At 40.4% G+C, this 15,029-nt stretch overlaps 1 protein-coding gene across 1 annotated transcript in view; it reads left to right on the top strand.

Moving 5' to 3' along the window:
• The window catches only part of LOC122792705 (dynein regulatory complex protein 11-like), a 755,499-nt gene that overhangs the window by 688,419 nt on the left and 52,051 nt on the right, over positions 1 to 15,029 (top strand). Inside the window, exon 7 of the mRNA XM_044060290.1 lies at positions 3,293 to 3,531. Within this exon, the coding sequence (XP_043916225.1) occupies positions 3,293 to 3,531 (239 nt within the window). The remainder of the gene's footprint in view (positions 1 to 3,292; positions 3,532 to 15,029) is intronic.

Below are 15,029 nucleotides of genomic sequence, written 5' to 3'. Positions count from 1 at the left end.
AGATGTTATAGCTACTTCAAATGTGACTGTTTTGTGATCAAATTTAACCAGTAAGGGTCTTATACTTGTGGTGGTGCAATGCTCACCCATGCTTGTGAGAACCAGATCGAGAATATTTGAGCCCCTTGTGGGGTTGCATACTATTTGTTCCAGGACATTAGTGTTAACAAAGTCCAGGAACCTTTGTATGAACTTGTTGGTACTCGTAGAAGTTTCCCAGTCAGTGGAGGGCTAGTTAAACTCACCCATGACTAGAGTATTCGGTTGTAATTTGATTGACTCAAGTAGGTCCAAATAAGCAGAGTTCATTGATGGGGGCATATAACTAATGATTATTTGAAGGGGGGGGGCTTAACCCACAGTTAGTTGAACTTGGAGTAACCCCATGGAGTTTTCTTGTTTAACCAGTCTAGAAGTTTATTTATCTTTGATGAAGCTAGATCCTCCTCCTCCTTTGGTTCTCACACGTTCATTTTGCGGTCTGAAATTGTGGAGGGCATTGTAGCCTTGCAAGGTCTGGGCACTTTCTGCAGCCTGGAACCAGGTTTCTGTGACTGCACAGACATCAACATCCTACAGGGAGAGGAATGCTTCCAGAGAGTGCAGTTTCTGATTTAAACTCCTAGTGTTTAGCAGCATAACAATTTATTTGTGAGTGATGTTTTCATGTTGTAACTTTTGTTCTTGAAACCTTGCCTGAAAAAGGCACTATGGGGGAGGCAAGTGCCTTACTAACTGAAAGCCTAGAGGTGACAGATGAAGACCATCTCTGGTAAAGCAGCTTGGTCTATCAGCCATGTCGTACCAGGCTGACAGTAACTGGATCCCCTTAGAATGACACCAGAAACTAAGCCAATTGTTGAAGTCAATCATTTTTTTTTGTTTATATTCTGGTATCATCCTAAGTGAGGGAGAATGCTGCTCAAGGCTAGGTACATACTTGCTTGGGACACATATTCAGAGAGCTCAATCATGTCTTTCTTCATATAGTTCAGTGAGATAAGTTTCAAGTCATTCACGCCAACATGAACTATGACGGAGTCATAATGATACTTGTTGTTGAGAGACTTGAGTGCATATGAGATCTGATGGATCCTGACACCAGATAAATAGCTCACTGTAACCTTCTCCTTGTCCAGCCTGGTGAGTGGGACATCTGTGTGTCTCACAATGGAGTCACCTATGACTGAAAACTTTAGTTTAGATGTGCTTTGCCTTGGGGCCTTATTTGGTGAGACACTGGTACTTGTGATTTTATGTATATTGAGTGTTGTAGGTGCTGCATTAAGTGTAGCTTGTTTGTGTTTAGAAGGTCTCTGGTGTTTAGGTAGGTTTCTGATGAGTACCTCCACATATGATGGTTTATGTGTTGAGTACATGGTTTGCGTAGGAGGTGTAGTGTGTGGGCTGACAACCTGCTCAGTATTAGTCTTCTGTGTGCTAGAGAGCAAAGGTTCCAGATTCTTAGTCTAGATGCATCTCTCACAACTTGTACTTGGGTGATTTAGGAGTAGATGGTTGTCAGTGTGCATGAGGCAGTTGCTACACTGCCTCAGGATACCCATGTCAATCAGTATTATGTACATAGACTACCTGATGAAAGAAACACTTGCTTTAGAGTACAGAGTAATAGATCTTAAGATTATGGGGTACGGTTACCTTTTTGAGGAAACATGTCTCTCAGTGATTAGAAAAATAAACAAGGGGCATAGACTCCACATCAAAGTACAACAGTTGACGCAATAAATGGAGCTATGGAATGTTGCAAGGCTATGCAGATAGTAGGAAGGTGAAATGCCTGGAAGGGTGTCATCAGTAGCAAAAGTTAGATTTTGCTACTTTAGAAGTCATTGTTATGCATCAACTACAGGCAGAAAACTAGTAAAGTAGTTAGTATTGTTACCTCACAACACCAAGAGTTCCATTTTTAAAGACCTGTTCATCATAAGAACAAAAAGGAGGATGGCTATAGCTCAACAAAATACATCAAAGACGTTGCGTCTGAGGAGATTGATGTACCACAGCATTTAGACTCTTGGCATAAAATAGACAGGGGTCATACCTCTTAACTGTACAGATTTTTAAAGAATGTCCAGATTTTTGATATGGTCCTCATAAAATTTTGGTTTTCTGGTAAATCGCTGGGAAAGCATTGAGGACTGAACTCAGAAAATAATGACAGACATTTGACTTTCAGACTTCATTCCCTTCAGAAAATGCATGCTAATGCAAAACCTGTTATTCTTTCAACTTTCTATGTTTGTCAAAGCAATATTTAAAAATTGTCTCTGTTTTGGGGCCTTCATTCCCCCATTAGTTATGGCTTTATCCAGATTTCTTGTTCTAAGAGGTTGAGAGACATGACAGAGTACAATTAAAAATCTGTTTAAAAGAAATACATATGGATAATTTTAGTAACCTGAAAATGTTCATGGGTAAGAAACATGATATACGGCTAAATGAGAATTACCAGAAAAAGAATATTTGGAAACATATTTCATAGAAAAGTTTATGAAATCTGTAAAGTACTTTTCCAGCAGTACAGTCATAGGAAGGGAGGAACGGTGGTTATACAAAAGAAACTGAGTGATGAAAGATCATCTTTGAAGCTAGCAGTAGGCAGGCAGTTTGTCAGACTCATTGGGTCAAGTAATCCTGTGCCATCTTTATCTAGATGTGACATTTTCATTCATGTTGAGCCATATGGAAGTACATTTGCAGCAGCAGTTGTGTCCACTTGGATAATTTGCATACCAATCTCATGTATTGGTGAAATTATACATTTTAGTGTACCTTAATAGCATATCCACTTCTAGGCTGGATTATGTGTTGTGTTCTAGCCATACATCAGAAGTGGAGAATCTATGCTATAAATGCTGACACAAACTTCTGCTGTCAAAATGCACTGTAATGCATCAGTCAGGAAGATAATAAAAGTTATTGTTGTATATGCCTATTTTGTAGACTTTGTGAAAGAGCAATTATGCAATTAAGTATGTTGATTCAAAGATAAAGTCGTCTTTTGGCTGATGTAATTGGTTAGGAATATGCTTTTTCCATATTGAATGCATTTACAACAACAGCATTAACACTATTTTCTGTGAGTTTTCTTCCTAACAATTATCCCCAAGCATTTATGACTGCCCTATCTTGCAGACTTGTAATTTACATAATTCATGCCAAACTTTTCCCAAATGTAAACTGTAATTTGTGAAACACAAATCCATATTTATCAATCGTAAGACAAAATAAGTAGTTAAAACGTCACATCATCTTTTCAATTTTTCATTAGTATTTTGGAAAAAGGTAATTGTGGAACATGGAGGTGTGATCACTGACATACTTAACATAAGCTGTCTAGCGAAGGTTACAGATGGATACACGTTGGGGAAGATTCTGGAAGCGACTCAGGCAATTCTGACTGAAAGGCGGATCAAGCAGCTCATCAGCAAACCGCTCACTGCTAGTGAATTCATCAACCCATTAGCTAAGCAAGATCCTGTCTACAAAGAAGAAGAAGAAGCTTTTAAGGTGAGTCAAGCTTATCCTTACTAAACTATTTCTAGCCTAGAGCCTAGCCAATTTGCCTTACTTAAAGCAAGAAAAAATATATTTGTGTTAGATAATCTGAAAGTTGTGCTGAATAAGGTTTTCCTCATCGTTCATCTTGAACAAGCACCTATAGACAGTTTAAGTGAAAACAGGTACACAAATTTAAGACAGACTGTTGAAAACATTTATATATGAAATAGATTTATAGGAAAGAGTAGAACTCTGGAAAATGGAGGTTAGACATGCAAACTGATTCATTAGATGTGCACAAATATTTGCAAGATCTTGCAAGTATAAATTAGTACTTCATTAAAAAAAGACAGTGGCCTGTCTGCTAGCACAGATAATCCACACTGTGGGAGGACAGAAGGCAAGAAGCAACTGATAGCCTATACTGCTCTCCCCCAGTGAAGGTAAATATCAGTGGGGCTGGAGCCTACCAGATTCATTGCTTTGGTCTAGCAGTGCAATGTAAGGCAGAGAACAAGAATGTGAGGTGTGCTTGCTGCCTTCATTGCATGTAGTACAAGTTCAGGTAGAAAAGGGGTCTATATTATATTCTCGAAAACCGACAATATCGAAGCTGATATTGTCGACCTGAGAATAGCAAAAGCGCACATCGAACGTGTAAACGGAAATTTCCCTAAGGGGAGATTTCCGTTTACTGCAATGTAGTGCGGACTTGGAGTTGGTATATTTAAGTAGCGGGGGGTGTGGGGGGCATGTTAGGGTACTTTTTTCTTTTTGTTTTTATAAGTTCGATGTTTGAAGACATCGACCATATGGTGTTGACCATATGGTGTTCGATGTTTTCAACCATCGCTCTTATAATATAGACCCATAGAAAAGCTAGTGTTACCTCACAGTGCCAGGAGTGGGATTCAGTCCTGCTATCTAGCTGATGACTTTTAGGAATTTGCCTATCCTTGCTATCCCCGCCATGTTTCTACCAAACTCCTAAATACATGTTGTCAGTTGGTTACTCTGAATTTTTTTTTTTTACTCTGCCTTTGTGTCTCAGGTTATAGCAGAAAAAGATCCACGGGGATCAGGTAACTTAAAAAGTTAATAAATTAACCGAAAAGGTATGGATTTTGATTGGCTGCCCACAAAAATGAAGATTTATGGTAGTCTAGTCCATCAATGTTGTGTTTGTTCATGTCTTTCAAGACAATAAGTAGCCATTAAATGCAATTATTTTGGAGCTGAAAGTCCCTACTCATGAATGGTATGAGTAAGTACAGTTCTATTAAGTACTTTGCTAGGACATCTCCCCACATTTATAATCTCTTGCTCTAGCACTGCTGTGTTCAATTTGTTTTTAAGGAATCTCTTCTTATTCCTAAACATGAGGTACCAAACCACTATCCCCTGTCCCGTTTCACTATTCTCTCCCTCCTCCTTATTCCTAAGATTCCGGAGAGGATATTGGGTAACCAGATTAATTAGAACTTGGAATCTAATGGCATTATATTTATATATCATCATTTTTCTGATGGACACAGCACATTCATTGGCTTCTGGCTTCAATCTGAAAAAACCCTTAGAAACAGGAGCAGGGGCTTTCATTGATCTCGCAGTGGCATATGAAGTGATCATTTACATCTTGAGACAGATCTTAGCTGCTGCTGCTATCCATACACAGGAGCCATGTGACTGGTCTCCAGACTTAGATAAAAGTTGTAGAGTTAAAAGTTAGGCATTCTCACATTTCCCCTCAGAAATCTCAGTGTTGTTGTGTGGATCTCAAACATTTGTCCTCTTTTTCTCTCAATACTTATTAGTTCTCCTTCTACTCACTATAACAGTCTTATTTTCTCCTTTTATATTTAGAGGGCTTTAACATCACTTGGAATGCTAGTTCCTCTGTAACTGTCAAAGATGCCCTCATGATTAACCTTGCTAGGCTGATAAAGTGATCTGCTTCAAAGGAGCTCCAAATTAACCATGCAAAAACCAAGGTGATGCTATCTTACACTCCTGCCAGGCTGAGTAAAAACCTTTTCACCAGAGTGTGTACAGCTCCCAGGCACTTCCACTAAACTGGTTGAATACCTTGGTGTTTGGATGGATCATTAGTTCTGTCCCCCTCCCCATCTACTTCAGTAATGACTTACAACAGTTCAAGGGAAAAAAAAACATATACTAAGTTTGTCATGCCTCAAAACATTATATTATCTTACCTTTGATGTAAGGCAAGCTAATGGAAGAGGGGTCTTAATTCTGCATCTGGAAGACGTCCCATCTCTGGACAGTGCAACCCAGTACTACAAGATGTTCAGCTGTAGATCACAGCTGCAGTTATGGCTCATACTCCCTGTGACAGAATTGGTCAAAGCTAAGGGTGCCTTCTGTGCACTTCAACTGTCGGTCAGCTAGTGATCTTACAAGACTAGACAGATAAGTCCCCTGTTGGTGAAAACTTCCACTAATTTTGATTTTATGAAAAAAAACTTGTGCTATTTATTATTCATCCAGCTTCGGCAGCATATGTGTACTGTGCCCTGCAGTAACCCACACTGGCAGTTTCCAGAGTTTAGAATTTCCTCCTCTGACTCCCTGTTATAATGGATCAGCTCAGTCCTTCCCATCAGGGGATGCCTAACCCCTGTCTTAGAAATGTCAGTTATTCATTATTTTATTTCCAACTAAAGAACTTGCAGTTAAATCTCCTCAGCAACCTGTACTGGTGGATTACAGCTTCCAGACTCAGATAAGATTCCTTTGGGGGGGATTCCTTTGGGAAATCCCCTTCCACTTTATTATTATATACTTTTGTATGTTCACAGATAAATACTAGGCTAACTGTCCTTGGGAGCCATTTTAAGCCTAGCCAGTTTCCCTTTTTGTGGTCAAAATAACCAGTCCCATTTGGTTATAGATTGGCCTTACCCATTCCATGGTCAATAATTATATATTACCCCTGTTAAGAATAACTGGGATCATCCCATACATAATTTGAGGGGACCCATGCATAGTATAAAGCATTTAGGATCTGCATCTGTCCATTAGTAGTATGGGGGCAGTCCTGGGGTAAATTATCTGTTTCCCATCCGTAGATCTAAGTTTCACTTGAAAATAGACAGGAATCAACTTTGTTTTATGTGGATGTGGAGTCTGTTATCCTCTGTGTAATATACCTGTGCCTCCAAAACATTCTGTTGATGTTGCAGAAGAGGAGAAGAGGCTGTCTACACAGTGTATATAAAAGGTGTATACACCCTGTTAAAATGCCAGGTTTTTGTAATATAAAAAAATGAGACCACAATAAATAATTTCAAAACTTTTCCCACCTTTAATATGACCTATAACCTGTACAATTCAATTGAAAAACAAACAAATCTGTTAGGGGAAAAAAATATATAAAAAATAAAAAACGTACAAGATGCTGGTTGCATAAGTGTGCACACCCTTAAACTAATACTTTGTTGTGTGTGCACACCCTTAAACTAATGTTTTGCTCAAGCACCTTTTGATTTAATTGCAGCAGTCAGTCTTCTTGGGTAGGAGTTTATCAGCATGGCACATCTTGACTTGGCAATATTTGCTCACTCTTCCTTGCAAAAGCTCTCCAAATCTGTCAGATTGCAAGGCCATCTCTTGTGCACAGCCCTCTTTAGGTCACCCCACATATTTTCAATTGGACTTAGGTCTGGGCTCTGGCTGGGCCATTCCAAAACTTTAATTTTCTTCTGGTGAAGCCATTCTTTTGTTGATTTGGATGTATGCTTGGGGTCATTATAATGTTGAAAGGTGAAATTCCTCTACATCTTCAGCTTTCTAGCATACACTTGAAGATTGTAAGCCAAAAGTGACTGGTATTTAAAACTCTTCATAATTCCCTCCACCTTGAGTAAAGCCCCAGTTCCAGCTGAAGAAAAGCAAACTCAAGGCATGATACTGCCACCACCATGCTTCACCGTGGGGATGGTACTGTTTTGGTGATGCAAAGTGTTGTTTTTGCGCCAAATGTACCTTTTGGAATTGTGGCTAAAAAGTTCAACCTTGGTCTCATCAGACCATAACACATTTTTCCAACATGCTTTTGGGAGACTTGATGTATTGTTTTCCAAATTTTAGCTGGGCCTGGATGTTTTTCTGTGTAAGAAAAGGCTTCGGTCTTGCAACCCTACTGCATAGTCCAGACATATGGAGAATATGGGAGATTGTTGTCACATGCAGTACACAAACTACTTGCCAGAAATTCCTGCAGCTCCTTCAGTGTTGCGGTAGGTCTCTTGGCAGCCTCATTGACCAGTCTTGTCTTTTCATCAGTTTTGGATGGGACGTCCAGTTCTTTGCAAGGTTACTGTTGTCCCATATTTTCTCCACTTTTTGATGACTATCTTCATGGTGTTTCATGGTATAGCCAATGCTGTGGAAAATTTTTTGTACCTTTCTTCTGGCTGATACCTTTCAACAATGAGACTCCTTTGATGCGTTGTAATTTCTCTGAGAACCATGGCTTTTGCTGTAGCAGGCAACTGAGTAAATGTCAGAAAAAATCCTACTAGGACAACTGAACTTTATTTGGGGTTAATCAGAGTCTCTTTAATTGATGGCTGGTTTGTACACAAGAAGACTGAATGCTGTAATTAAATCAAAAGGTGCTTCAACAAAGTATTAGTTTAAGGGTGTGCACACTTATGCAACCAGCTTATTGTACATTTTTTATTTTTTATATTTTTCCCCTAACAGATTTGTTTGTTTTTCATTTGAATTGTACAGGCTATAGGCCACATTAAAGGTGGGAAAAGTTTTGAAATGATTTATTGTGGTCTCATATTTTTTATACCACAAAAACCTGGTATTTTAACAGAGGTGTGTACACTTTTTATATCCACTGTGTGTGTATATATATATATATATATATATATATATATATAGAGAGAGAGAGAGAGAGTTTACTATCATAATCTTGAAGTGGATTTGGTTGAATCCACTTTGAACAAAGTCCAGAGGTCGAAAGGTGCCAATGTCTAACTCAGATATTGCCGAAGTACAAATCTTGCCCTTATCTCAACTCATGTTAATGCTCGTCCGAAAATCACATTCGATTTGTAATTTGACATTACCAGAGACCGAGTCCGCTTCAAGATTATGATAGTAAACTATATATGTGTGTATATATATATATATATATATATATATATATATATATATATATATATATATTATGTGTGTGTGTATGGTTCCCCTTCATAACATCACAGCCCAGTTCGTCAAGTCTGAAAACAGCAAGATGAAAATGTTGTAAATGCAGAAGCACGAAGTCCCAGAACATCGTCTTTCCTGTCCGGAAAAGTAACCACTTGATTCCAAATGTTTTGGGTTTTCCTTCTCTGTTACTGGCCTTAGAAAATGTCTGTAAAGCTGAATTTAAAACCTTTTTGGCTAGAAAACCATTTCCTAAAAAAGCTATGAGGAAATACATGGTGTGCTTTGATTTTGCAGTTGTCTTTTCTCTATTGTCAGCAGACCCAACTGCAGTTTCTTTAACTGCATGCTTGGCTTCTTCTAACCCTACACTGATGGATTAAAGTGGAAAGTAGTTAGTTTCTCAGTGAAAATAGTTGGCACAGACTAGTAAGTTAGTCTTTAGCATTTTAAATCATCAGGGCTTTATACAGACATGTATTTTGCAATGGGTTCATAGTTTAGATGACTTAGCTATATCTTTGCCTGCTGAACCTACATGTTATATGAATAAGATTGTTTCTAATGTGACTTAGGTTTCAAAACATGCTTTGAGGTGTGTCTTGGAAAGTGCAAACACAATTTATAGAAATACAGCCATTTCTGTTTTACTGAGAAATTATGCTTGGTTCCATAACCAACATTTTTTCTAAGAATTTAAAATATGAGATTTTAAATATTTCTTTAAGTTCTGAATTGTGTTTGGTCTCACTTCTACCTAGATTCTCAAACAGTGGTATGACAGAGGTAAATCGATACCTGGGGTAGCTAGAATGTTTCATATCCCCAGGTTCTCCCCTAATAAGGTGTCCATCTTAAAAGGGAAGAACAAACAAAATTCCTAGCCTAAGAAGTGTCAGGGTACCAAGAGGAAATGGCAGGAGGATAATGCTTCCAAACCAAACCAAGTAAAAGGAATTCCTTTCCCAAAAAAGATCAGTCCCCTGATAAGGAATGATTATGCCATGACTCAGGGCATCCTGTTGCTTCCTCTTTTCCCCTTTCACCCATGTTGCATTCTGAGAATAATTAAGAGAGGATACTCATGGCAGTGAACAAAAAAATACTTCTCCCTTCAGGAAAATCCCTGGCACCTGTCAGACCAGACACATCAGTTTTCTCTGGTATTCCTTCACAAGTTAAAAGGAGGGGTTCTAGAACTCATTTCTGCAACACTAAATAGAAAAGGATTTTACACCAGAATCTTTTTGGTACCTAAAAAGGAGCTATCATGGAGACCAGTGCTGGATTTTTTGCATCTAAATACCTTTCTAAAAGTTGAAACACAGGTGCCCAGTAGGAAGATAGCTGGAATAAAGAAGCTGAACCACAACAAAGTAAAATTTTATTCTTTAATACAAAATGGTGAGCACTTTCGCAATGTGCTTCATCAGACAGTTCATTCAAACAGCAACAGCACTTAAATATTTTAATTCATTACTAGAACAACCAATCCTACCACTCAAAGTTAATTCAGCACTCAGCAGTCAATTAATTACTATGGTTACGTTTTGCCCTTAGTTGATTGCTGAAGTCAGAAAAACTCTATTTAAAAACCACATGCACAGACTGTAAAGACAAGAACATGTGGATAAATATAAATAAAATACTTAAAAAGTCAATGAATAAATACATATACTCATGTTCCCCATTTAATAACTACTTATGTGCATAGATATAAGCATAAAATATATATAAAAGTATAAACAGTACACACTCAACAACTTAATGAATATATATATTCTGCCTAATAAATGTACATGTTGTTCACCTAGTAAATACATATGCTTTAATAAATACATCTCAACAAATGTTTGTCTTTAATGATGTCTATGCTAGAAGCAGCTCAAGAAATACTGTCATATTGACCCAAAGCCCTGCACGTGTTTATGCAGTCTTCTCTTGTTAAAATAGTATTATTATTTTTTATTTTATTTTAACCTTCTAGATTTTAGCACTGGCTTCAATGGAACACTGTAAGATTTGAACTGTATCTTACTGAAATTGGTACACCTTGTTTGCTGTAGCATAGACTAGATCCAGGCCTGCTGAATCTAGCTTTGTTTATATGCTTGTTGTTTGTTTGCTTGTTATTTCCCTGGAACGCTAATTCCACCTAATACGCAGCTTCTCAGCGCTTCTGTGGATCACTAGTGATATCTGCATTGCTTACTGTACTTATTTCCTTGTTTCACTTGAAAGAAAGTTACTGTTTGTCGTTTTTGCATTTAAGTTACCTGTAACACATTGCACTTAAGTTACCTGGCACTTGCTCACTAAAGCAATTATATGTCAGCACTAAAAATTAAAAGCACTACACCCTCACTCCCCACTGGCCCTGGTTTTCAATTATTAAGGAATTCCCAATATTATTCTAGCATGTCCAAAGGTCAGTTGTCAATCTCCTCTCCGGTCCAGCTGGTGAATCTGAGAATCTTGAGGCAATGTTACAACTGCCTCATGTACACAGACAACCCTCTCCTCCTCCCAACAAATTCCAACACATGTGAGAGATGCAACCATATAGCCAAACTGGAGGCTAAGCTCTCTCAACTCAGTACTGGCATAACCAGTCAGGAGGAGAAGGAAATCACACTCACTACAATTCCAGTCTCACATAGACCTACCACGACAGCAAACCAAACACATAATCACACAAAAACATACTCGGAGGCTCTAAATAAAGATCTGCCGAAGCAGCAGAGACCTCCAAAGCAGACACCCAAGCAGCCGCTACCCCAAAACAAAACACGTGCAACACATATCTCACAAAGCCAGTGTGCCAAACAGTCACAGCCCTTAAGACTAAACAACACACCTGATACACTTGTAATAGGTGACTCTATCGTCAGGCACAATGATGTCCCGCTCACCAGGCTGAACAAGGAGAGGGTCACGGTGAGCAGCCTGTCGGGCGCTAGGATCCGCCACATAACACAAGCACTCAGGTCACTCCAAGGCAAGTACAAATATGACTCAGTCATTGTCCATGCTGGTGTGAATGACCTGAGACGTACCTCCCTGGACTACATGAAAAGAGACATAAAGGAGCTCTCTGAGCATGTAGCCCAGGCCGGTATGACCCTAACCTTGAGTAGCATCTTACCCTCACCAAGAATGATGCCACAATATGAAGACAAGATGGTCAATTTCAACAATTGGCTTAAGTACTGGTGTCATTCAAAGGGGATCCAATGCCTCTCAGCTTGGGATGATATGCTCGACAAGCCACGATGCTTCGCTAGGGACTGCTTGCACCTGTCACCCCTGGGCTTTCGGATATTGGCAAAGGCTCTTGCTACCCCCATAGTGCCTTTTTTAGGCAAGGCTCAAAAGACAAACCCACCTCCATAGGTATCACAAGGGATAAGAAACTAAGATTAATGCTACTCAACGCCAGAAGTCTAAACCTCAAGATGCACGCACTCGAAACTCTCCTTAGCATGGAGAACATCGATATCTGTGCAGTAACAGAAACCTGGTTCAGGGCTCCTGAGAGCACCCCAGCACTACCAGGTTATACCTCATACCATGCTTTTCGGCCACAAAACTTGGACTGAACCACAAAAGGAGGGGGAGTATCGATATTCATCAAAGATACCCACACCTCCAGGTTGGTGGCAAAGCACGAAGCATCAGAGACTATCCATGTGCAACTAACAGTGGGTAAAACTGCCTTCCAGTTTATAGCCTGCTACAGACCACCCTCCCAAACCCAGGAACCCCACTCGGCCTTCCTGAGAACACTGGAAAATATGAAGGTCTCTCCAAACACCATTGTATTGGGTGACTTCAACTACCCAAACATAGACTGGGAGCATTACTCTAGCTCCAACACCCTAGCCCAAAGGTTCCTAGAATTTATAAACTCAAATGCTATGGAACAACTTGTTACCACTCCCACAAGAGGGGAAAACATACTGGACCTGATCATCACCAACATGGGGACTCTATGCTCCAGACCAGAAGTGTATCCCTCACTGGTAAGATCAGACCATAAACTAATCTCACTGGATATTCACATCCCGACCCCACCCCTGCCCAGAAAACCACAGTGAAAAACTTCTCTAAAGCAAATTTCACACTCCTCAAAACTGAGGTGGAATCCTTCAAAGCGCCCGGGCCTGTGGAAAATACGGCCCAGACCACAGAATCCTTTATAAATGCATTCTATGAACACCTTCAGGAATGCATGGATCATGCGATCCCAAATAAAACCAAGACCCAATCCTCCAAAGGCAGACGTCCTGTCTGGTGGACCCCAGCCATAAACAAACTATACAATAGAAGGAGGAAGCTACTAAATGATAGAGCAAAATCCCAAAAGGGAAGGCATCACTGATCAGTATTAGCAAAAAACTACGGGCACACATAAAATTGTCTAAGGCCAGCTTCGAGAGAATAATTGCACAGGACACTAAGGATAATCACAAGGCTTTCTTTAGTTATGTTAGGAACCTGGGTGGTAATTCCCAGATATGCTCAGAATTAGTCCAAAATGACAAAAAATACACCAAACCCACAGACATTGCCAACATCCTAGCTGACAGGTTCAGCGCAAACTCCCCCCCCCCCCCAAAAAGGCAAAAATCTATCCCAGCAGAGTGCTGCCCCCCTGACATCTCAGATGCTCAGGTAAGAGCCGCCCTCTCCAAAGCAAAAAACACAGCATCAATGGGACCAGACGGTGTCCCGGGCTGCATCCTACATGAACTCCAAGAAGAGCTAAACCCAAACATAAAACTACTGTTCAATCTCAGCCTTACTACAGGATATGTGCCCAAAGAGTGGCGTACAGCAACAGTGGTCCCTCTCCATAAAGGTGGTGCCTCAACGGATCCTGGAAACTATCGCCCCATAAGCCTGACTAGCTTGGTCTGCAAAGCTATGGAAAGGATCATCATGGACCTCATAAATAAAGATATTGGGGACCTACAAACACTGGATCCTACCCAGTTCAGCTTTGTTAAGGGCAGATCCTGCCTCTTAAACCTGGTTGATTTCTTTGAAACAGTCACCAAGGCCATTGACGAGGGGAAGGTGGTCCACACAGCCTACCTGGACCTCGCAAAAGCCTTCGATACAATACCCCACTCGGGCATTATAGATAAGCTCACCAGCTTAAATATAAACCCCTATGTCACTAGATGGATTGCAAACTGGCTCAATGACAGAACCCACATGGTTAGAATTGCTGGAGCCATGTCAGACTCCAAACTAGTTACAAGTGGTGTCCCACAAGGCTCAGTCCTGGGACCTCTCTTGTTCGGTATATATTTCTCGGAGGTACAGGCCAACACGGAAGGACTGTGGCTGACCAAGTTCGCAGATGACTGCAAACTGGGCCATAATCGACTCTCCAGCCGACACAAGCATCCTCCAAAAGGGCCTCATAGAAACAGACAATTGGTGCCAGAGCCATGGCCTGAAGCTAAATGCCAAAGTGTATAGTCATCCCCTTTGGCAAAAACAAAGTGCCCACAAATTACCACATATGTGGTAATCCATTAAGTACAGAAGAAGTAATTAGGGACCTGGGGACCCAAGTTGATAGCAATCTCTCATTTGACAACCACGTGGCCAAAGTGGTTAGAAAAACATTTTATATAGCCCACCTAATCATGAAGAGATTCACATCTAGATCAGGGAGGTCATCGTGCCTCTTTACTCATCCCTCATCAGGCCCATAATTGAGTACAATGCCCCTTTTGGGATGTACCTTACCAGACACCTGCAGCAACTGGAAAGACCCCAAAAGTACCTCACCAAGAGGATCAAAGGGCTCAAACAGATGCCATATGCTGCCCGGTTAAAGAAACTCCAGCTCTACTCAGTGGCATACCGCCTGTTCAGAGGCGATCTGTGCCTGACGTATAAAGCCATGTTCAACCCGGAATTAATGGACATGCTGCACCTCAGAAAATCCAAATCCCATCGAGCCACGCTCGAGAGACTTGAACCTCAGCACTGAAATAAATAGGACATGCTGGAGGGACAGATTCATAACCCAGAGGCTCCCTTCACTCTGGAATAAAATCCCAGTCCAGGTTAGGCAGAGTCCCTCATTGACTCTCTTCAAGAGGAATCTTGATGAGTGGATGGGAGATCGTAGGTTTACCCCGGGTATCACTTCTGTGTCACTGTTAGACAGAGGCACAGTATACTAACCTCGAAAAAGGGCATAGCAAAATAAATTTAAAATGGGTGGCGAAAGCCAAACACATTCTGGCTAGGCTTATAAATGCCCTAGGGCAGATAGCCTAGTATGAACCTATGAACCT

Source organism: Protopterus annectens, chromosome 2.part0 (genome assembly GCF_019279795.1).
Source record: "Protopterus annectens isolate FY-2018-M chromosome 2.part0, PAN1.0, whole genome shotgun sequence".
NCBI classification, from domain to species: Eukaryota; Metazoa; Chordata; order Ceratodontiformes; family Protopteridae; genus Protopterus; species Protopterus annectens.
Note: the sequence above shows the minus strand (reverse complement) of the source record. Positions and strands in the feature narration are given on the sequence as shown.